We start from the raw sequence: 23,188 nt of genomic DNA, 5'->3' as shown, positions 1-23,188 counted from the left end.
TATAATTTAAAAGTTAGTTTAAAACTGAATTTCCAAATTTGATATCTAGCGTAAGAATAACTTTCTTTCTCTCCATAATAATTCATAAATAATTTAACTTGATATTTCAAGAACGACAATACAGTAAACCCCCAGTATTTGCAGGGGATGTGAACCACATCCCCAGCGAATAGCTAAAATCCGCGAATACTTAAAACCCCTCTAAAAACACTTAGAACTCCCTATTTTGATAATTCAAACACAAGAAAAATCTCTAAAAATGCTTATACCTGGGTATTTTGATACTTTTATCACAAAAAATGCATCTGGTCATGAAAATATGAAAAAACAGTAATTAGTGAATATTTCTCAGTGAAAAATACCGCGAATGGATGAATTTTCCACGAATAATGTGTATATACACTCCATAGAGAAATCTGCGAATAGGCGAGTCCTTGAATACAGGGGGTTTACTGTATCTCTCTCTCTCTCATGTTATTCTCTCTGTCTCTGTAATAACTGATAAATAATTTCACTCTCTTAAGTAAGGACAACCCTTCTCTCTCTCTCTCTCTTGTTCATAGTTAGCATTCACACATTTTTACAACTTATTTCTCTGTACGTCTTTACCTGTACAGTAGATAGTTTAAATTGATCTAATTTTACACTGTTTGTTCATGAAAAAGCATTTCAGAACAAAGAGAAAGAGACTTAGAATAAAGAAGTTATTAAAAAGAGGTTGAGAAGACTTCTAAAAGTAGATCGATCTTCTTTTAAGGGTAATGTATTAAGCTAAATGACAGTAACTTTAATTTCATTTAAAAGTTGGTTTAATCATTCAGGAACATGATTAGTGTCATATTTGGTGTTTAAACTTTAGAAATAAGCATTTATTAGCATTTTTAGAGACCATGCCAAACTTTCGCAAAAATTTGCCTTGCACGAGGGGTTCTGGGATCTAACCTCACGTAAGTTCAGGGTATGACCGTACATAAATATACACATGAACACCTTTAACACTATACACGCATTGTAACCATGCATTTTGATCACTGGTGAAATATGGACAAATGTTAGGTGACAAGAGTATTTATAAGGTATAAGCAAGTGTGGCAATATGATGTTGGTGATCTGTAGACAGCTGTTGACCCAGGATAGACAGACAAAAGGTAGAATCACTATTTACTAAAGTCCTGAATGCCATTCTCCTCTTGGCACAGACAAAACAATAACTAATTAACCTGTTTATAACAACATTTTTCTTCTAATGGTAACTTTTATAAACAAAAGTTCGGCTGTAGTATGGGCAGCCCCTAGTCACTCCCCCCTCCTACTAGCAAACCTCTACATGGAATATTTTGAAATGGATATTTTGTTATCTATCACACCCTGTAATATGATCTGGCTCTAGATATGCACAGCTGGGGAGATTTAAATGAATTTTCAACAGACTAATTTTGCTAGATCCCACTATCAGAATGGAAAAACAATGGAAAATTGCCTTTCTTGGATGTACAATATTCATCAAAAGCGAACAGAAAACGATACAACTTTCAAACATATTGGAAGCCTTTTTCATTATTTCTTATATTCACTTCCTAGGCTATCATGATGTCTCCGTAAAGATCATGGATGGCTGTAATCTATTTCTCAGAGGGCTTAGGCTATGTTCACATGGATATCTGAAGAGAGAAACTGATACAATCCATCACCATCTAACACAACTGCTCTACTCAGCATACATTATCAAAGCCGCTATCAAGAAAGTACACAAAATATACTACAGAGGTCCAACAAACAACAAATGAATAGATTTTAATGACAAAATAAAGCAACCGAACACCTCAAATCTAACAATCTGTTTATTTTTCATCATCCCAAATTCTGGTGTTTATAAGATTCCATGCAGTAATTGTAATATAATTTGCAATCAGCATGACATGTTTCAGAGAGTTCAGGGATTTCATACATACAGTACTAGGGATAAGGCCATTCCATAAATGGGAGCGGTGCCGGGCTGGTTTTCAAAAGTAGCTGCCCATACTAAAGGAAGATTCTGGAATCTGCCATCAGCAGTCACACTAATACTATGAACCTGTCAGGAGGGCATTGGAAATTGGATTTCAACAACGAGTTAATCTTAAGGCCACTTCTCAAGCAGGTGTTCCAGCAGATAAACCCACCAGACTCGACACAGGCAGGAGTTAATGAGAACCAAAACACAAGGAAAGTACTTTTCCATCCCAGGTCAATGGCCTTCTAAAAACCAACAAGGTCATTTTTCTATACTTCCATATGCCTTATAAATACTCTTGTCACTTACCATTGGTCCATATATCACAGGTGATCAGGAATACAAAAGTTATTGGTATCTAAAATAAATAGCTGAAATAAGTATATAGTGTATTTATGAACCTTTTTATGTTCACATACACATATTTATATATATATATATATATATATATATATATATATATATATATATATATATATATATATATATATATATATATATATATATATATATATACTGTAATCCCAAACTCCCTATCTTTCTAGACCCTCAATACAGATACTTCAGACCGTCACTGAGAATGGAAAAAACAAAGCGAGGTCTGGTTTCTTACTTCCCATGAGAGATTAACTGAAGCTTCAAATGGTCTACCATTCTAGTCTCTCAAAAACCTACAAGCACTGTAACCAAAGTAGAATCTAGTACTGACTAACCATGTCACATGTTCCCCCCCCCAAAAAAAAGGTATATAACCAAGAAGCAAAAGCCATTGCTTCACTGGATGCTTCTATAAAGACTGAAAAAACTCTTAAAGCAAAGAGAAGCTGTAATTGTTTCTCCTTGGGAAAATCCCAAAATCTGTGAGAATCTATCTTCATCTCCAGTTACCTTAAAAAAAGTGCTTTGGGACCATCGATGACCTTGTCAGTTGATCAACTAATGTCCGAAAGCTTGTCTCACACATTCAATTAAAGCAGAACCAGAATGACACCAATTCTCAACTAGAGATCATGCTCTCATAAATAAACTTGCACTGCATTTAGTCCAAAACCCTAGGCCTGCAACAGAAACCCATTCCTTGCAAACATGAACTGAAGGTACTTGTGATATGGAGGGTTTAACAAGACATGGAAATAAAATTTCTTACATACCAACAGAAATCATCCTGTCATATGCTTAAAAACTGACAAACACAAGCTGTATGACTCCCTGGAACACAGAGAAGCCAAAAATTAGTGAATCTGGAGACATCAAACAGTGGCCCTCCAACTCACAACACACTCAAAACAAGAAACGAGATTCTAAAAACCTGCTTAAGCTTTCAAAATTGCTATCTGACTGCCTAATGAGAGAAATCTGGCTTGTAGACAAGATCCTTTTCAAATGAAGAATCACAAGAATCAATATGTATAAGGATGAGATGCCCTGCCCCTACTGAATTCTGATGAGCCAAAAAATGGCTTCTACAAGGATGTCCGAGTGAAAATAATCGATTCTTAGGAGGCGAAGCGGGCGAAGGTGCAGGCCTCTACATGGTTGGCTTCCAGAACTGCCTCAAAACCTCAAGGTGCCCTTGAGCAAAAGCCTCCTACTTAATTACCTTAAAGAGGAACAGAATAAAGAAGTGGTCAACATACAACACATTCCTATAAAACCTTAAAATGTTCTGGCATCAGAAAACTCCTTAAGCTGGTGCCAGGAGAAAGTAACTTGATATGTGAAAAATCAGCAAACACACTTAAATCCCATATAAAAAACACTGAATCAAATAACTTGGAATCAAGAATTCTTCCCGAGCCCATGCAATAAAAAACTTCTGTACCTGGAAAAGAAAACACTTAAGCACTGGCAAAACAACAAAAACCTACTATGTAGCCTTGCATGGAAACATATAAGAAGGACAAGTGCTGGCCTTCTTGAATGATGCCTTAAGCACCAGAATGTCAAAAACTCTTCAAATTGTGCTGTAACTGAGGGAAAACAGCCTAAATCACAGACTTAACAAGCACCAATGTATCTGAGGTGAAAGAGACCTACTCATTATCAAATTTAACTCCTCATATAAATGATAATAAACGAAAACACAATTATCAATGAACCACCTCAACACAGAAGGCAGCTCCTTTACACAGAATTCTTTGTCTACAGGAAGAAGAAAAAAGTTGGAGTGACAAAGAATCCTCAAAAACCCTAAAAGAGACAGGAAGGAAGGTGCTGGAAAGCTACGCCAGACAGCGTACCACCTTGTGGTGTCACACTAGAAAATGCTGAGACACAGCTGAGAAACCAAAAAATAACTCTACTAAATGAAAGAAATATTCTTCTGATAGACCTTACCTGAATTGCCAAAATAGTTAAGAAAACTCTAATGTAACACCAGCCCACTCTCTAGTTGTACTGCATACACCTCAAGTACCAACAGACACAAGAGAAAATTACCTAATACCACTTCTACTGTACAACTGGACAGGAAGCTAGGAGGAGGGGGAAATGATTAGGGCCTGTAACACCTGAGATGACTGCCTCATGAGATCAAGTATTGTTACTGAAAACAAAGTAGGCAGTACCCGGGTTATGGCAGCTCCAACTTACGCTGCTTTTAAAAATATATTCATCAAAAATCTGTTCTGGGCTACAGACAAAGTTACAGCGCCATAACTAGGATTCTGCGTGGTGTAGCAGTAGGCGTTATAGCAGAGGTGAGAAAACCGGTTTATGGAGCTGTAGCCACCAGGAGGGTTCACTATAAGGAGGGGAGAAAAAGAGTTTATTACCATGGCAAAAATTCAAATTTCAAGGTGGCTCCACCATTGCTAGTGTAGGTGACAGGGTCCCTCCCACTACTGGGACTGACAGGTACAACTCAGCAGGAAACTTCAATTCATTTTCTGCCAGCTCCCAATCAACATAGGTGGTTTTGGGGCAGTCCCTTTCATCATTTTTTTGGATTTTTTTTTGTTCCAGTATTGGTGGCGTTTGAATTTTGTGTGGTCATTTTTGATTAGTTATCTATTAGTTTTGGTTAACATAATTCCTAATTATGATGTCAGATTCTAGTTCTTCTAGTGCTCCGTTTTGTACTGAGGGTTGCAAGACTAGATTAGTTAAAGTGACTTACAACTCTCACACTAAGTGCATCAAATGTAGGGGGCAGGAATGTAATAGGGTGGGTGTGTCCAGAATGACAGGACTGGGATGACCATCAGTGGAAGGTTTTTAGATCTCAGTCAGATAAGCTTGATAAAGATAGAAAGAGCAAGGCAGCTCTTAGAGCCGAAAATAGACCTAGTATAGAGGCTATTCCTTTGCCTTCAGTGGTCAAGGGTAGCACTATTTCTTCCCCCTCTTATCCCTCCTTTGTCTCCCATCCTTAGCCCTCCTGCTGTCTTCCAGCACACTCCTTTACGAAGTTCCCATGCTTCTGATCTCCAATACCATTGCCAGTCTCAAATCTAGGTTCGATAAAAAGTTTGAGTTCCTGGCCAATACGGTTATGGAATTAGGTAAGTCTTTTAAAGCTTTTGTAGACAAAGCTTTGAATGTACCCAGTACAAGTACAGTGCAGAGTGAGAGTGTTGTGTTTTCCGAGGAGGTGGCTCTCCGTCCTACCAGTGCTCCTAGACGAAGGTCCCTGTCCTGCTCCCCAGCACTGGGGAGAAGACATACCGGAGGGTGAAAGGAGGCTGGTAGGGTTTTCCCATGGGTAGTTGCTCCCTCTGCTGAGCCTGTTGCCCAGTCCTGGGCTACGACAGAGCGCCACTGGAAAGGTGTCTCTTTTAGTACTCATCATCTGTCGTCAGATTCTGAGGATTCTTCGTCTAATGGGAGAAGTCGTCGGCATCAGTCTTCCTCCTCTTGTCCTTTGAAGAGGCATTCTGCTGGTGCGGACAGCTCCCCACCTCCTGTTAAGAAGTTTAAGGAGGTCAGTGTGAGTCGCCAACCCTCCTGCAGCTTTGCTGTTCCACCTCCTTCTGTTTCGTCAGTGCGGCATCGGCAGTTGACTTGGGACAGTCTGGAGTCTCTCAGATCTGGAGAACATCTGGTTTTGTCGCCTAAGCACTCAGACTCTCATCGTAAGTGCTCGTCACCTCAGCCAAAGTGCTCTCGTGTTCCTGAGCGCCTGGCGCCAGCTCAGGATTCTGTGCCAGCTCATTCGGCGCCATCGCCTCTCGGCGCCCACTTGCATTGGCTCTAGAGGATTCTTCTTTAGCCCCAATTCAGCACCAGCTAGAGGACCCGATGGGTTTCCTGAAGAAGAAGAATGAGGACGCCTATCTTTCGCCTAATTCGTCTGATGAGGAAGAAACTGACCATGATTCTGCCCATTCCTCAGCTTATTTGAGCCTTCTCAGGTTCTTTTTAGTTAACTCAACTTACCTAACTTTTTCAAGCCTGCGCCTCCGGATTCACCATCATCCACCTTTCTAATGAGATTGCAAGCAAGTGACTCTTGCCTCCACAAGTTAGTCCTCTCCTCTTCCTCTATGAGAGCCTTGAATGAGGTTGACAAGTGGTTGACTTCTAAGCAGGACTCAGGTAGGGGTACGTTTGCCTTCCTCCTTCTAAGCTACTCAAGAGGGGGTACTGTTTTTATGCCACCAGAGAAACCCCTTCCTTGGGAGTATATGCCTCCTCCTAGGGGGACTTCTCCGGCTTGGTCGACGTCGACACTTCGCAACATACTGCTTTTGCCTCTGCTAAGGCGATGTTTTCCTCTCCAAAGATGGATCATCTTGTAAGGAACGTCTTCAAGGTTCTGGAGATCTTTACTTTCCTTGACTGGACGGTGGGAGCGCTGGCAAGGAAGTCTGTGGACTGTCCAGTCCTAGCATAAGACTTTGCCTCAGATTGGTTAAATGTGCAGTCTTGTGCGGACATGGCGGTTAGGGATGGCTCTGCAGAGCTTGCATTGTTGTATGTGATGGGCTCTCTGAAGAAGTGGGAGCTGTGGTGCTCTTTTGCTACCAAAGGAGTATCCATGACTCAGAAGTCGGCTCTTTTGTTTGCTCCATTTGACAAGACCCACCTCTTCCTTTAGGGCACTGTGAAAGAGGTTCTGTCTGCATTGCAGAAGAAACTGACCCACCATTTGCTGGCGCAATCCACAAAGCACCCCAAGGTAGCTCCTGCAGTAGTTCCTAAGTCCTTCTCTACTCTGCAACCCCAGCCCTTTCAAGGAGGACAAGCCAGATCCCAATCTAGAGCAGCTGCTAAAAAGTGAGAACTGTGTCTTTCGCACCATGGTAGGTGCCGGTTGCACCGATTTTAGAAGAACAGAGTTGCAGAGGGACAGCGCCTTGGCTAGTACAAGTTTTGAAGACAGGCTACTCCATTCCTTCCAAAGAGAAGCTGCCACTTTCCAAGTCGCCGATCACCTTAACCCTTAACCCTTAAACGCCTGTTGGACGTTTTAAACGTCGTCAAAAATTGTCTGTCGACGTCGAGTGGACGCGCAAACGTCGACTGAAAATGCTTTTTTAAATATTCGCGGAAAAATAATTATAGGCCTAGTTTATGAAGATTTCAAATCACGCCGCCTTACGGATGCTGGGAGTTCGGATCCAGGTGTTGTGTTGTTTTTGAGCATCACCTCAGACGCCAAGATACGCCGAATTTCTCCTACTCACGCCAGATAGCATCAGTGTCGGACCTTGGCGTGGAGCGATATTTTGACGCAGACGGTTTTGCAGAACTTTGGCAAAGTGTTTTTGCGTATTCGTGCTGCAACAGGACGCTTGTAGATATGTCACAAAGGCGCCATGACCATTAAAGGCGCATACTGCCTGGTCGAAGTGAGCGTGTGAGGCTTAGTTTAAGACTGGGATGATGGAGAAGGACCCAGCAACCAAAGTGAATTTAACATTCGGTCAACTTTGACTCGACCTAAAATGATCGAAAACGATCCGTAAGTTTCATAATTATTACATTCGAGTAACAATCAACCATTTACCTTCATTTTGCAACAAATGGAAAGTCTCTAGCACAATATTTAGAATTTTGGTGAATTTTTGAAAAAAAATTTTCTTTCGCTCAGCACGCGCGAACTCCGCTGAAAATCCTGTCATTTCTTGCGTCAGCTTGCCGAATTTTTTTCTTTCATTTCCTTATTATTCACATAAAGTTATATACATCAAAATGTGCAATTTCATGTAGAATACAACAAAAAATATATCATTCCTTCAGCTCTTACAGTGTTTTAATATTTACATCGTAAATCACAATAACTGACAAAATTTAACATTCGTCAACTTTGACTCGAATTTAAATGATCAAAAACGTGATCCGTAGTTTCAATTATTACATTCGAAAACAATCAATCATTTACCTTCATTTGCAACAAATGGAAAGTCTCTAGTACAATATTTAGAATTTTGTGAATTTTTTAGAAAAATTTTCCTCCGCTCCGCGCAAACTCCGCTGAAAATCCTGTCATTTCTTGCGTCTAGCTTGCCGTAATTTTTTGTCGTTTCATATTATTCGTTACATAAAGTGTTATACATCAAAATGTATGCACTCATGTAGAATACAACAAAAATATATCATTCCTTTAGCTCTTCACGGTTTTTTAATATTTACATCGTAAATCACAATAACTGACAAAATTTTTAACATTCGTCAACTTTGATTTGACCAAATGATCAAAAACGCACTGCGTAAGCCGCCAATTATTACATTCGAGTAACAATCAATCATTTACCTTCATTTTGTAACAAACGGAAATTCTCCCTACTGCACATTATTTAGATTTTTGGTGAAAAAAAAAAAAAATCATTTCGCTCCGTGCTGACTCTGCTGAAAATCCTGTCATTTCTTGCGTCAGTTTGCCGTAATTTTTTCGCTTTCATACATAAAGTGTTATACATAAAGTTTCATACATAAAGTGTTATACATAAAGTGTTATACATCAAAATGTGCGCAATTTCATGTAGAATACAACAAAAAATATGTCATTCCTTTAGCTCTTCAAAGTTTTTAATTTTGCATTAAATTCACGATAACTGACAAAATTTTAAATCAACTTTGATTAACCGAATGATGACAAAATTATTAACATTCGAGTAACAATCAATCATTTAACTTCATTTTGCAACAAACGGAAAGTCTCTGCAAATTAGATTTTGGTGCAAAAAAATTTCCTCAGATGACTCCGCTGAAAATCTATGTCATTTTCGCGCGTCAGCTTACCACTAATTTTTTCGCCGTTCCATTTATTCGTTACATAAAGTGTATACATCAAAAATGTGTGCAACAATACAATATATCATTAGCTCTTCATTTTTAATATTTACATCAAAAAAATCACGATAACTGACAAAATTTTAACATTCAATATTTAGATGATCGAAAAAACACCCGTAAGATAATTATTACAAAACAATCAATCATTTAACTTCATTTTGCAACAAACGGAAAGTCTCTGCACAATATGCGTAGATTTTTGGTGAATTTTTGAAAAAAAAAAAGAAATTTCCTTAAACTCCACTCAGAAAAATCCTGTCATTTCTTCGTCAGCTTGCCGTAATTTTTTCGCCGTTTCATATTATTCGTTACATAAAGTGTTATACATCAAAATGTGCGCAATTTCATGTAGAATACAACAAAATATATCATTCCTTTAGCTCTTCAAGTTTTTAATATTTACATCGAAATCACGATAAATCGACAAAATTCATTCGGTTTTGATTTGAAATATTTTATTACATTCCGAGTAACAATCAATCATTTACCTTCATTTGTAAACGGAAATTCTCTAGCACATGCATTATTTAGATTTTGAAAAAAAAAAAAAAAAAAAAAAATTTAACATCCTGTCATTTCTGTCAACTTTGACTACATAAAGTGTTATGAAAGTTTCATACATAAAGATCATCAAAATGTGTGCAATTTCATGTAGAAATACAAAAAATATGTCATTCTTTAGCTTCTTCAAAAGTTTTTAATATTTTCATAAAATCACGATAACTTTTTTAACATTCGGTCAAATCTGACCAAATGATCGAAAAACATCCGTAGTTTCAATCATTTAACAATCAATCATTTGCATTTTACAAACGGAAAGTCTCTAGCACAATATTTAGATTTTGCACTTGAAAAAAAAAACTCCACTGAAAATCCTATTGGCTTTCTGGCGTCAACTGGTAAATTTTTCACGTTTCATATTATCTTACATAAAAGTGTTATACATCAAATCCTGTCATTAGAATCTATATCAATCCTTTAGCTCTTCAAAGTTTTTTTAATATTTTCACCTGATAAAATTTTAACATATTATTGACATTAACGATCCGTAAAGCCATACTATTGGTTTCGAGTAACAATCAATCATTTAACTTCATTTTGCAACAAACGGAAAGTCTCTAGCACAAAAGATTTTGTGAATTTTGAAAAAAATTTTCATTCCAGCCGGACTCGCATTCTGTCATTTTCTTGCGTCAGCTTGCCGTAGTTTCATATTATTCATTAGATAAAGTGTTATACATCAAAATGTGCAACGTTTCATAAAATACAACAAAAATATATCATTCCTTTAGCCCTTCACAGTTTTTTATATTTACATCAAAATAACGATAAATGAAAAAATCAACCGTCAAAACTCAACAAATGGTTAAAATGCAATTGTAAGCTAAAAACTTACAGCCTAGTAATATTCATTCAATTTCCCTTCATTTTGGCACAATTGGAAAGTCTCTAGCACAATATTTTGATTTTTGTGAATTTTTGAAAAAAAAATTTTTTTACTGTCCGCACATTAATTCATGCATCATTTTGTGATAATATTTTCTCTGTTGTTTTTAATCGTTTTACAATCTGTTATATACCAAAATCATCGCAATTAGTGTACATTACAACTAAAAAAATTAACTCATTAGTTTCAACCATTTTCCAGCGATTTGTATACAATTATATACGAGTTTTTTTTTTTTTGCTGTCATATATTCCAATATTTATATATGATAATGATATTTTTTTTATTTCTGATGGTTGCATACTAAACTTCAGGCAATGAAAAAAAAGGAGCCAAAATGAACTCTTAATCTTGAAAACTAAGCGTAAGCATGATTTTTTAAAAACTTTTTTCCGCTTCGGGCGCTACTCGAGGCCGCGGCATACGGAGTTTGTTTTGAAAATAGGGCTTCGGCAAGCAAGGGTTAACAGCTTACTCGGCAGGACCCAAGAAGTTTTTCAGCCCTTGCCCAAGAAGTAGAGTCTCTCCTTCGCAAAGAAGCAAGGAGGTGGTAGTGGACCAGTCATCAGAAGGATCCTACAACAGACTTTTCATTGTCCCAAAGTCATCGGGGGGCTGGAGACCCGTATTGGATGTCAGCGCCCTGAGTTTGTTCATGGGGAAGACAAAGTTTCATATGGAAACGAAGTGTTCTGTCATGTCTCCTCTCCATCAGGGCAACTGGATGGCCACCCTGAACATGCAGCATGCATATTTTCATGTTCCTCTTCCATCCAGACTCAAGAAAGTTCCTGAGGTTTGTTTGTCAGAGTAGGATTCTCCAGTTTCGGGCACTGTGCTTCGGCCTGGCCACGGCCCCACAAGTCTTTACTCAAATTCTCGCTCCTCTGGGCAAGCAGCTTCACCTTCTAAGGATCAATGTATCCCTCACCTTCCAAGGATCAATGTATCCCTCTATCTGGAGACTGGCTTCTCTGCTTTTCGTCAGAGGAACATTGCGCAAAGGACTTGAAAAGGACCCTTTGCTTAACATAGGAGTTAGGCATTCTGATCAATGTTCAAAAGTCTCAGATGACTCCGACTCAGAGTATTCTCTATTTGGGAATGACTCTGGACTCTTGGGTTTTTCAGGCTATTCTCTCCCCCAAAAGAGTCGAGTCATGTCTCCTAATTGTTCAAGAGTTTCTCAGTCTCTCGACCTGCTCAGCTCTTCAATGGATGACCTCAGTGGAGCAGTTTGTAAAGTTGTGCAGGGTTCACAGTAAGTCCCCGGGTTACGACGGGTTCGGCTCACGACATTCCGAGCTTACAACGCTTTGCAAATACAGTAAAATCCCCGTATTCGCGAGGATGCATACCACACGCCCCCGCGAATAGCTAAAATCCACAATACAGGTACTGTATTATCCTACTTACGATGGGGTTAGATTCCAAAAAACCCATTGTTTGTTGGAAAAAACGTATTTTGAATATAGCCTACACTATGGTACATCGTATACACATATGTTAGCCAAGCCTACATTATATTGTACTCTATATTCATATAATATCGTATTATACAAACATCAACATAACGAATATGCATCTTTTCCATGGATACAAACATCAACATAATGAATATGCATCTTTAAAAATGTTATGCTTTAATTCACTGTTTCCAATAATATCGTATATATATTATACTGCTTTGTATCATAAATTGCGATCATAGCGATCAATGTTTTGGTTTGGAAATCGATTACGCGGTAAGTTTATTTCGCCATGTTTAACTCAGTTTAGCGAGCTTTTCTTGCTTCTAGTTAGTGTAAATGAATCTCTAGATACTCTTATTTATATGGGGCAAGGTTATTTTTAACTATATGAAGTGTTTTTAAGTCGAAATATAACAAATACGTCATTGTGAAATTTATTTAGCTATTTTTTCGTTAATGGATGATGTTGGCCAATAGGGGGCATGTTTGTTTTGTGTAAAAAAAAAAAATCAAGCTTCCGTTCGCTTTTTTCACTTGATTTTATCATAGTACGAGCTTTATGTAGTTATCGTTTATCGGGGTAAAAATAGCAGTAATGTGTGTTCTTTCATGACCAGTAGTTTTGATTAAAATACTCTCTCCAATTTTGATTACCGTCGAGTTTCATCCATGTTGCCGGTGCATGATAATTTATAGTCATTAGCAGCTTGAATATTGTTGTCTCAGCTTCAGCTATAACTTGCAGCTTAACTTTAGCAATATATTTCCTTGCCGATCTTTCATCCATACCGAATAAGGGTATATTGTAAAAATATATCAGTCCTATCTACTTAATGTCATTTGTACTATAACTACAGTAATTGTTTATTACCATACGATGGTTGAAATACAAGCAAAACAGCTGTTGTTGTGCGATTCAAGTTTCTCGTTCGGCTGTTTACGGCTGTACGCATTTATGCAAGAGAATAACATTACTAACAATACTTTTATCATTCTCTTTTACCTTTTTAACTAGAAGATGGGATAAAGAGATGGAGGAAAAGACGGTGGTCTATTGTAATTTGGTCTCTCTCGTTGACCAGTCGAGGTCGTTTTTTTCATCTGAGTCAATGCGTTTGGCAAAGGATACAAGCATCTGACTTGCAAGGAAGATATGTAAACGATGAGGATTTAGCTCTGAGCCTCAGAATGTTTCTGGCTTTGGTTTTCATTGCCGCTTTAGTGCAAGCATTCGAGACACTCTCAGAACAGCTGCCTCTAGAAGTGCAGCCCATTTTGGACTACTTCGAGGATATGTGGATTGGACATAAAAGGCAAGGTCGCTGTCACGCTCCTCAGTTTCCAATTCTACTGAGGAACCTGTTTTCCAGCTGCCAGTGAAGGTCTCCCAAGAAACGAATAATTCAGTTGAAGGTTGGCATAAGAGGTTTTCAGAGTTGATCGGTGCTCCTCATCCAACTATTTTCCTGATTAGATCACGCTTGCAAAAGGAACAAGGATTGAATTAACTGAAAATCGAGAAATATATTGCTGGGCAACAGCCACCTAAAGGTTAGGCGATACCGTGATAGCAATGAGAGAATTCAGAGAATTGTGAATGATTACGCAAACTGGATCTGATGGATTATTTGCTAGGCCTGGCTCATAATTATGATTTTTGAAACCAAGAAGTGATAGTGACAGCTAGTTTAGTGGAGGCTAGAGGACGAGTTTGTATTTACTTGACCAAACAATATGGGACGATTGATTTTTTATTACATTATCTTGCGATATTCTGAAAATACTTGATAGAAAAGCGAATGAAGGATATGATAACGATAACAAAAGTTGGAAGGATACGATATTTACAAAATATTTGCCCAGGAAATCCTACCGCACCCCTCTTCGCGGGAATGGATGGATGGAGATTCTTGGTACGAACTCTTGACGAATTGCAGGGGTGCTGCATAATACAAACATTGATGACAATTTAGTTCACAACATTTTGATTGTGGCGACACTGACAGTGATGAATTACTGATGTGCGACATTGTGAAGGGCGACACTTTTGTCCATGATATATTGACGTGCGACATTTTGACATGATACGCTAGCAGCGAACTCTTCCAACTATCTTGAAGGGGACTGCTAAAAGAGCATGCACTAGTGGAAACACTGATTAGTTACTCCACACCAGAATTCAGTCACTCTTAATTGCTACTAGAATAAGACCGCCTCTCTAATTTTAGAACAAGCCTTTCCTAAACCAAAGGTAAGCAGAAGGCAGAGCTGAGGTTGTAGGGTCAAGACTAGGATGGGAGAAAGCATGGGGGGGGGAGAGAATGCAAGAGCCGCAACAAAGCCGGAAGGGAAGTAAAATATACTGTATATCCCTGTCTAATTTAATGCTTCCCCTCAATATGACTCTCTCCTTTCCTATATACAGTAAACTCCTGGGATTCGCGCTCTCATGGTTCATGATTCACGTTTTCGGTTTTCTCCTGGAACATATCTAGCCATCATTCGCGGGAAAATTCACCATCTACTGTATTTTCTAGAGAAATATTCACTAATTACTGTATTTTCATAAATTTTCATGAATAAATGCACTTTTTGTGATAAAACTATTAAAATACTCAGGTATACATTTTTACAGGTTTTTCTTGGTTTAAGCTATCAAAATGGGCAGTTCTAAGTGTTTTTAGGGGTTTTAAGCATTCGTGATTTGACCTATTACGCCGGCGTGGGACGATCCTAAATACGGGGGGTTCACTGTATAAGGAATTATAAATTCATATGATAACTCCTAACTCTCTTCACACCTAGTTGACGTCCCTAAAACCTGCACAAACTGTCTATCTAACACTACTGAACACAGTTCACACCTAAATTTTCCGTTAAAAAAGAAATGTTCCAGCAAAACCTTAAGTTTTGTTCCTACTGTCAGGTGAAGATATTCTGAACAAACAAAAAAAGTCACAGTACAATGAAAAAGCAGCCAACAGGAACTAGTGAATAACCAACAACTATCCTACTCTATGGCAACAATTCTGAGAATTAAAACATTTGAAATATACCTGGTGGAGAACAGGTAACTAGATAGTCATCAGTCTACCAAGCAATCATCAACATTTTATTCTGAATGTGGACTGCACCTGCTATCTTTAACGTGAGGTAAGACTCACCCAAACATTTAAAACAGAAACAGACAGACTGCAAGACTTTGTATGCTTTTATCTACGCAAGAAAAAGGAGTTAGACTTGGAGAGAGAGAGAGAAGAGAGAGAGAGAGAGAGAGAGAGAGAGAAAAAAAACTCACCCTGTAATAAGAAACATCTAAAGCAAAGAAATCTCCTCCAAATCTTATCAAGAGAGAAACATCACTGACCCAATAAATGAAGGATTACTGACCAATGAGTAAATATGGGGAGTGAATGCCTTTCTACTTGAGCAATCAGAAGGAAAAACATTATTACAGGTGAGAGAATGATACCACTACTTGGCACAAAAAAAGCCTAGAAAAATTGGCAAGATTTTAGGAAAGGGGATGAAGAAGAAAGTTTACAATTTCAAAACCAACCACCCATTTTAAAAATCAGTGTTTTCAAATTTAAACACTTATGTGCCTCCCCTCCCTGCCTTACACAAGAATATGAACCTGATAGAGAGTATACAGTAGTCCCATTATTTGCTTATCAGTTACAGTATTCAAACACCTCAAATGTTGAAATTAAAATAAATACAAATCAAACACAAGCACTGGGTGACCAAAACCCCTGGCAAGGCTGAGCAATCCAAAGTCCCTCCAACAGCCCCCAAACCAAATCCTAATCTTTACCAAAATCTTATCACTTGTGGCCAATTAAAAGGCCCAACTTTCATAGCCTTTCCATAAAATTAAATACAAATTTTGGGTTAAGCCAGCTAGACAGAGACATTAAAATAAACCAAACCAAAAACTTTTGTCCTACAACTTCTTTGGCAGCAGTAATACTAATATTTTTGTCTGAATGAGGGTGATAGTTCAGCCAAGTGTCCTTCTCAACGAAGCTAGACTTATGCAACTTCACTGCATGCAGGGACTGTGCAGCACCTAACCAATCTAGTTCAACAGCTAACTTTCAAAAAACCCATACAGCATACAGACTGTACATCACAAGTAACTCTAACTTACATCTAACTGCATTTACAAGGTATGTGGTCAAAACTACAAACTTTGCAAAGTATATACATGAAAAACTAATCAACATTCATCATAATAAAAAAGTATTTTATTGCAAATAAAATGCTTAAAAATCATGTTGCTTCTGAATCAAGATGTCCCCATATGGAGAAGCACCCTGGTTCACAGAACCTGGCATAAACAGTGTAGCTCATTTATGTCTACTAAAACAACTCTTTTAAACTCCCATGTACTCTGTATGACGAATTACCAATATAATCACTACTAGGTTTCAGATGAAAAAACCACGTAAAAAATTTATTAGCCTTGAGAAACATAACCTTATAACCATATGTGCATGCTCAGCTTCAATACATTCCTTGAGCTATTACCTCTAATTATAATAGTAAACAAAGAAAAATCTTTTCTTTTAGGTAATTTGCTTTGATATCACTCTCACTGAATTTATGGTTATACAGTATTGTTACCCTTCTTATACAAAATATGGAAACTACTTGAAGAGCACTAAGCTTTATACTGCCAATAACTCAGGAAATGTTCAGAATTTTGAGCATAACACTGTAAGATATTCAGTACTTACCCTGTGAAAGTTCATCTGGTGCAGTGGGACCTAATGGAGAATCTGCAATAATAAACAGGTAATCAATGAGACAGTGCTATGAATACTACGCTTCATAAAAATGTTTCTCTTCCAACTCAATTAATAATACACTGCCTTATTTTCATGGCTATAGGAAACCCAGTCACATCAGACTTCATTTAGTCAAGACCCAGAAAACACACTGGACGTACACTATCCTGTTACTGGTACTGCCCCTGCCCTCAAGCCTGAACAATTATGCAATTGGAGGAAATTCTGTGCTTGTAGCTGTGAAATATGTCTGTTGTTGATGTGGATCTTGTTTACCAAGACAATCTGTAGTATATTGGCAGAGTATGATCTGCCAGGTGATTTTTCAGAGCAAAATGGTGTCTTGCAGTGACTTTGACCAGCTTATGGTGAAAATACATAATGTTTCTTGTGGTAGCTTCTTAACCTTTCAACATTTAAAGTGGCTGACTAACAATTGCATGTAGGTATTATACTTTAATATTATTTGCATTAAGAGAAAGATTTTGCAGATTATCTAGTGTTGTCAAATAGCCTGTGCTGTACAGTATGCTTGAAGGTTAATAAATAAATTTGACGTGATGGACGATAAAATTTTGGACATTACAGTGAGTGAGTTTCTGTAGAGTAACCATTTTACAGCACAAAAATATGTAAACTTACAAAGTATAAAGTATTTTTTATTCTAAATGATGTTTGATTAAACATTACTTATCTAGGTTTCTTGCAAATTGTAAGGTTGTAAAAATATACTTGCATTACCTTATCTATTATTTATTTTGATCCCGTCATAATTCAAAATCAGGTCATTTAAAAACCTTACAAAACGTAATTTAGACAAAATTCAGTGACATATCCTTGGTTTCTTGTTTTCCACAAAAAAAAAGTGGGTACCCATAAATCTGTAATTGATAAACATTTAAATATAAAGAAGAAATGATGAATGGATTGCAAACCAACTCTGTAGTTTTATTTACCAGAAAGGAGCTAGCTAATGGCCTGTCCTGGGGCAAATGCCATCAGGCCTGTGTAGGAGTGCCCAGATGTAGGAAATCTTCCTTAGCAGCCCAGACCTCAAAACACATTTTTCAAGCTCCCTACAACCACTGTGCTGCATAACATGTGGGCATTCCTCACAGTGTGATCTCCATGCACTCTTGGAACAGGCTCAGTCAGTCACCACCATTGGGCATGGAATGATTTCAGTTCTAACTGACCCAGGAGCCATGAGTGAAATATCCAAAGGAGTTGATGCTGAACTCCCTACTCAGGTGAATCGAACTATGGATTAAAAATTTCACAGCACAAAGGGGAATACAGAACAGGGAGACAGGCCTCAGTTGGAACAGTAACAATGGAAGGAAGGTCAAGACAATATCAACTAAGGCCTGGTAGCAGAATGTCTTCCAAATGTGGCAAGGATGCAGGCACTTGTACTGGCCCTGGTCAAACACAATAGGTAGCAGCATAAGTCATAGGTGTTTATTTTGTTTGCAGAAAACAGGTATTTGCACCCAACAGACCAGGAGTTAGAGGAAGGGCATCCATTCAGTTTCAAAGTAAAGCTCAAGAAGTATGAGCGGATCAAAGACCACACCTGTGAATAAATTGACACCTCCTGCATCTGGTGGAGATAAGACTTGAGTACAGACTCCAACTGAGGGAAAAAGTTAACTGAGTCATCTGTGACATGGCAGGCAGACAGTAATAGTATGATGCAGATGGATGGCAAATAGCAAAGGCAGGTTGGCTATTGACACCGAAGGAGTTATGATGTCACAGCCTGGGGAGGGAATTGTAGTCGAGTTAGAGGTTGAGAAAGGCAGGCTGGTGCTCAAGTCATGGAAAGAAGGATCATTTCCCCTGCTGGAACTAGCAGTATGAAGTGCTTTCATATTGTAAAACAAGGTAGAAGCATCTTGGACTCCATCAGATAACCCTGAGATCACAAGGCACAAGGAGCCATCTGGTGGAATCTATTCAGTGACTCACTTCCTTTTCTCAGCAAAGAGATAATAATGTTCAAGTTGTGTACTTGTCATACATATCCTATATGAAGCATGTATGACCCTGCCACGAGGAACATAATAAATGTGGGTCTTGATCCAAGGGTGACAAGAATGAGCTGCAGGAATATCCAGGTAAATCCTAACCAGTATAGTCAGGTATTTCAACTCCATACGCTAAGGGTAAACACTGACATGAAGTAAAAATCAACACATAATAACTGTAACGGAAACTGACAAGCATAAGCACAACACCAAGGACAAAGCACGATGGCCCAACCCACACCCAAAATCATTTTACATTACAGACAATAAGAAAAAAATAATTACCTCAAAAAGGTCCCAATAAACTACAATGAAAGAAATTATGAAATTGTACTTAAACATTAAGGGAAAGGCATCAAAAGTCAACCTAAATGGTTATAAAGGTTTATCATTTAGAACAATAATAAAACAATAAACACAACAAAAAATCAACAAGATGAGAGTGAGTGCAAAATAAAAATTATAAGCACTGGTGTTGACAAGAAAGACCTTGAGAACCATGTTGAATGTAGTAAGCTCCATGAGGAAGTGAGGGGGAGGCAAAGGCAGTATCAGTAGCAAGATGGAGCAACCATAGTTAGAGTTCTCTGTAAATTAGACTGACATAAGTTTGGTCCAACTTAAGACTTCCACAGCCACAAAAATAAGGAAATACATGATGAGCTGAGGTGAAAAAAACATTGCTTTAGGTGAAATACAAAAAATTGTGTATCATTCAAAGCCAAATAAGTGTAGTACAGGCAGTCCCTGGTTATTGGTGGGGGCTCCGTTCCGATGGCATGATGATAGGCGAAAATCGCCGATAACTGAAAAGCGGTGATTTTTGGCGCCAATAAGCTGCAAAAATTGCTGATTTTCAGTTATCGGCGCCTGTTAGGTATGTATCGGTGCCAATACACCATTATCAGTGCCAAAAATCACCAATTTTCGTCGCTAGACAAGCACCAAAAAAAAGGATCGCTGATAACCGGGGACTGCCTGTATGTTGATAAAGTTTGTAAATTCAAAACAAGTTAGTTGTTCTGTTATGTACTTAAACCACTTATTTACACATGGCAATGTGCTAGCTAGAACAAAGGAATAATTCCTATTCATTATAATTAAAAGTAAGGATTACAAGCAACACACATGTAGACAACATTACAGTAATGGGAGGTCAGTGCTATGTTTCTTTTAAAAGTTTTTATGGGAGACACTCATAAAAAGTTATGATTTTCAATTGCTGACCACTGATGCATATACTGGTGCTATAAGAAAACTTAGTGCTTTATAGAGCAACTATTCTTCCTTGTTTATTGCTAAAAGGTTGGAGTGAATTTATTTTAGTACATTAATCACTATTCTTGTATCTGAAATATTCTTATACCTGTCACAGCATCTTTTACAAGTTTTCCAACATACTTACAAACTCCCATTTTTCAAACTCACGAAGGTGGCATATTATCCAATAATTTTATCATTTTGTTGGCTGACCTAAAATACAGAGGTTTTCTCTTCCTTCTATCTCTACATTCACTATTTTACAAGGAATGCAATAAAATCCAACTTTGTTCATATGCAATTACTTAATTCCTTTTCTGTTTATGTAAACTATGCAATGAAATCCAAATTTGTTCATATGCAATCACTCAATTCTTTTTCTGTTTCTGTAAACTATCTTGAAAGCATATCTGAACAAAAAATACATTACTTAAGAGTCAATGGATTTTAAAATAATTTGATGCACTTTTTCTTTCTATCTTTTCAGTTCTTCAACTTTTTGATACAATGATAATCCACAAAAATTGTGAGCTCCAACCATTTCAAAGCTGTAAAAAGACCAAACAATAAATTCCTCCTAAAAAAATTAGGTTTACTTGTTTTGTATTATTACGAGTGAATAATGAGATCACAGTTACATATCTAACCTTTTACAGGGGACTAACAAAGGATCTGTTCTTATTTGAAGTGAAAATTGGAGGATTGATAAAAGTTATACGGTTAAATGGTCAAGAAATCATAGGGAATGGATGAAACAAAGGGTGCGGTAAACAACGCAGATCCTCTTGATTCATCATATAGTGGCTTCATTTACTATTGTAAGGTCTACTCCCTAGTTGTTGATTTCTACTAATTCCATCATTCCTAACTCCCATTAGCTCCTATCCTCTCATAAAATGGCTATAAGTAATACATTCCTAACTCCCATCCTCCCATAAAATGGTTATAAGTAATAGTTTAATCATACCAAAGAACTGAAATTCACAATCTCACATGGTTGGCTAAAAGGGTTTGCAGTGGCAAAAATATGACAAATTTATTAATCAATTTGTATTTTTCATAGCTAACAAACATGTGGTCATATGAATAATTCTTCTGTTGCCACCTGGAAGCCAGTAAAAATAACAAACAAGGAATTGGTGGCAACGAGGCAGACCAATAGGCCTAGGTGGCAACCGTCAGGTTCCTTCACACATGTATGAAGGAAATGATGCCTCAGTTTATTCTTTACTGCCCTCGTAGGAAGACATGCTTTTGTTTACCTCTCCAAAGCCAGTGTTTCTTGCTTTATTTGTTGTGCTTGTGTTTGCTTGCATGGGTGATTCTGTGTCTGGGGCACTTTTAGCCATTCAGCACTTTAAAGTGACAGAGGAAACCTATACAAAAAATTCATTGCAAGCTAAAATCCAGTTATTGTTATTAATATTTAAGAGTAATTACCAATTTGCTTTAAAAACATTAGGTACCTTACTTATGGATCTGTCATACAGTTAAGTACTTTTTCTCTTGATAAAAAAAAAAAGAGGAAAGTCTATTAAAATGTTTTGTCCTTAGATGCATTTGAGAGGAGTTAAAACTAGGACCTGTATTTCATTTCCACATTGCATCTAGTAATTATGCCCATCTCCCAGACAGGATTGCAATATTATTGGGACTTTTTGCATTAAGGACAGCCATAAATACCAAATTATAAAGTAATTTGAATTTTTCCAAACATAAGAACCTATGCTTTCCTATATGGAGTACACGTGCTTAGCATGATTCGGCTGTCACTGAATCGTCTCAAAAACCATACTACTAATGGACAGGCATATGGTCGCCTACGACCCGAGTTTGCCTCATCCTTCCATTGTGTATACCAGCCTTTCCGCAGCTTTGCTCTACTTCGTTGATGGGGAAAGATCGGGACTACATGGGGTGACATGAGAAGGGTAAAATTATACATAAGCTTATGTTCGTAAATTAGGAAAAATATAAAATACTTTAGAATTCGGTATTTCTTCCGACATGAATTTGAACCTACACTTTCACACATGGAGCCTCACTTGGAGGCAGGAGGCCAATCTCTCATAAGGTCATCAGGTGGGCTTGTCCTTACTGGGCACCCACAAGGGAAGCAGCACCAATTGCCCCATCAAGGATCTCCAGTACTCTACGGAACTTCAGGTCGCCAATATGCAGGATGTGAAGACGTGTTGTCTAAGTACTCACCAATCCCAAGTGACAACCCTGCTGTCTTCCTTCTCCCTGAGCAGAGCTCCCCAAGGACTTGACACTCTTATTATCAAACATTGGGCTGCAGCTACTGGACCCAAGGTAAAAGTGTAAGGACTTGTGTGCCACATCCTGGAGATAAAAGGAAGTGAAGGCTGATTGTCTCTTCCAGACCCCTGCTCTCAGAACCTAGAAGACCGAGTGTTCTTGAATGCTACTGAGGTTCCTATTTCCCTGATGTCATACGCCTTTATTCTCCCTGAGGGAGGGTTGCCATCTGGCCTGGTCTGGTATGACCTCAAAATTACTTCCCTCAGCCAGATATTTTTTGAGTTTTCCCTTTTCTCATGGCCTGTACTAATGAAGAGTCTCATACAAGCTAGCCTGTGGGGGGATATGCAATGAGATAGGTTCTCAAGGACTTAACTGGGAACAGTAGCATTTCACCTTCACCCCCCAAAACACTGTCCTTCAAAGCAGGGACAGGAAACCATTGTTCTTTTGGTTCCGGATCGAAGGGTTCTGGGTCTTTGCCATGAATCCTGGTACAAATGTTGGTACAAATGTTGTCTGAAAAACCTTTCTTTCTAAGGACCTGCTTGGTAGTCCCCAACTGTGAAGTTGGAGTGACGTTTCCGCCTGGTGGTTTATCACCTGTTGTGTTCTTGCCTTAATAACGTGGAGTGGGGGGAATCTCCCTTGGAATGTCAGCTAGCAGGTGGAGTAAGTCTACGTACCAC

At 38.1% G+C, this 23,188-nt stretch overlaps 1 protein-coding gene across 7 annotated transcripts in view; it reads right to left on the bottom strand.

The window, feature by feature from the left end:
- The window catches only part of LOC136833140 (broad-complex core protein isoforms 1/2/3/4/5-like), a 353,892-nt gene that overhangs the window by 239,812 nt on the left and 90,892 nt on the right, over positions 1-23,188 (bottom strand). For all 7 annotated transcript variants that reach the window (XM_067094836.1, XM_067094832.1, XM_067094834.1 and 4 more), the window contains exon 7: positions 16,894-16,935. In XM_067094836.1, coding sequence (XP_066950937.1) covers positions 16,894-16,935 — 42 coding nt within the window. The remainder of the gene's footprint in view (positions 1-16,893; positions 16,936-23,188) is intronic.

The sequence above is a fragment of the Macrobrachium rosenbergii genome, chromosome 51, assembly GCF_040412425.1.
Source record: "Macrobrachium rosenbergii isolate ZJJX-2024 chromosome 51, ASM4041242v1, whole genome shotgun sequence".
Lineage (NCBI taxonomy): Eukaryota > Metazoa > Arthropoda > Malacostraca > Decapoda > Palaemonidae > Macrobrachium > Macrobrachium rosenbergii.
This window is presented reverse-complemented; position numbering and strand designations above follow the sequence as displayed.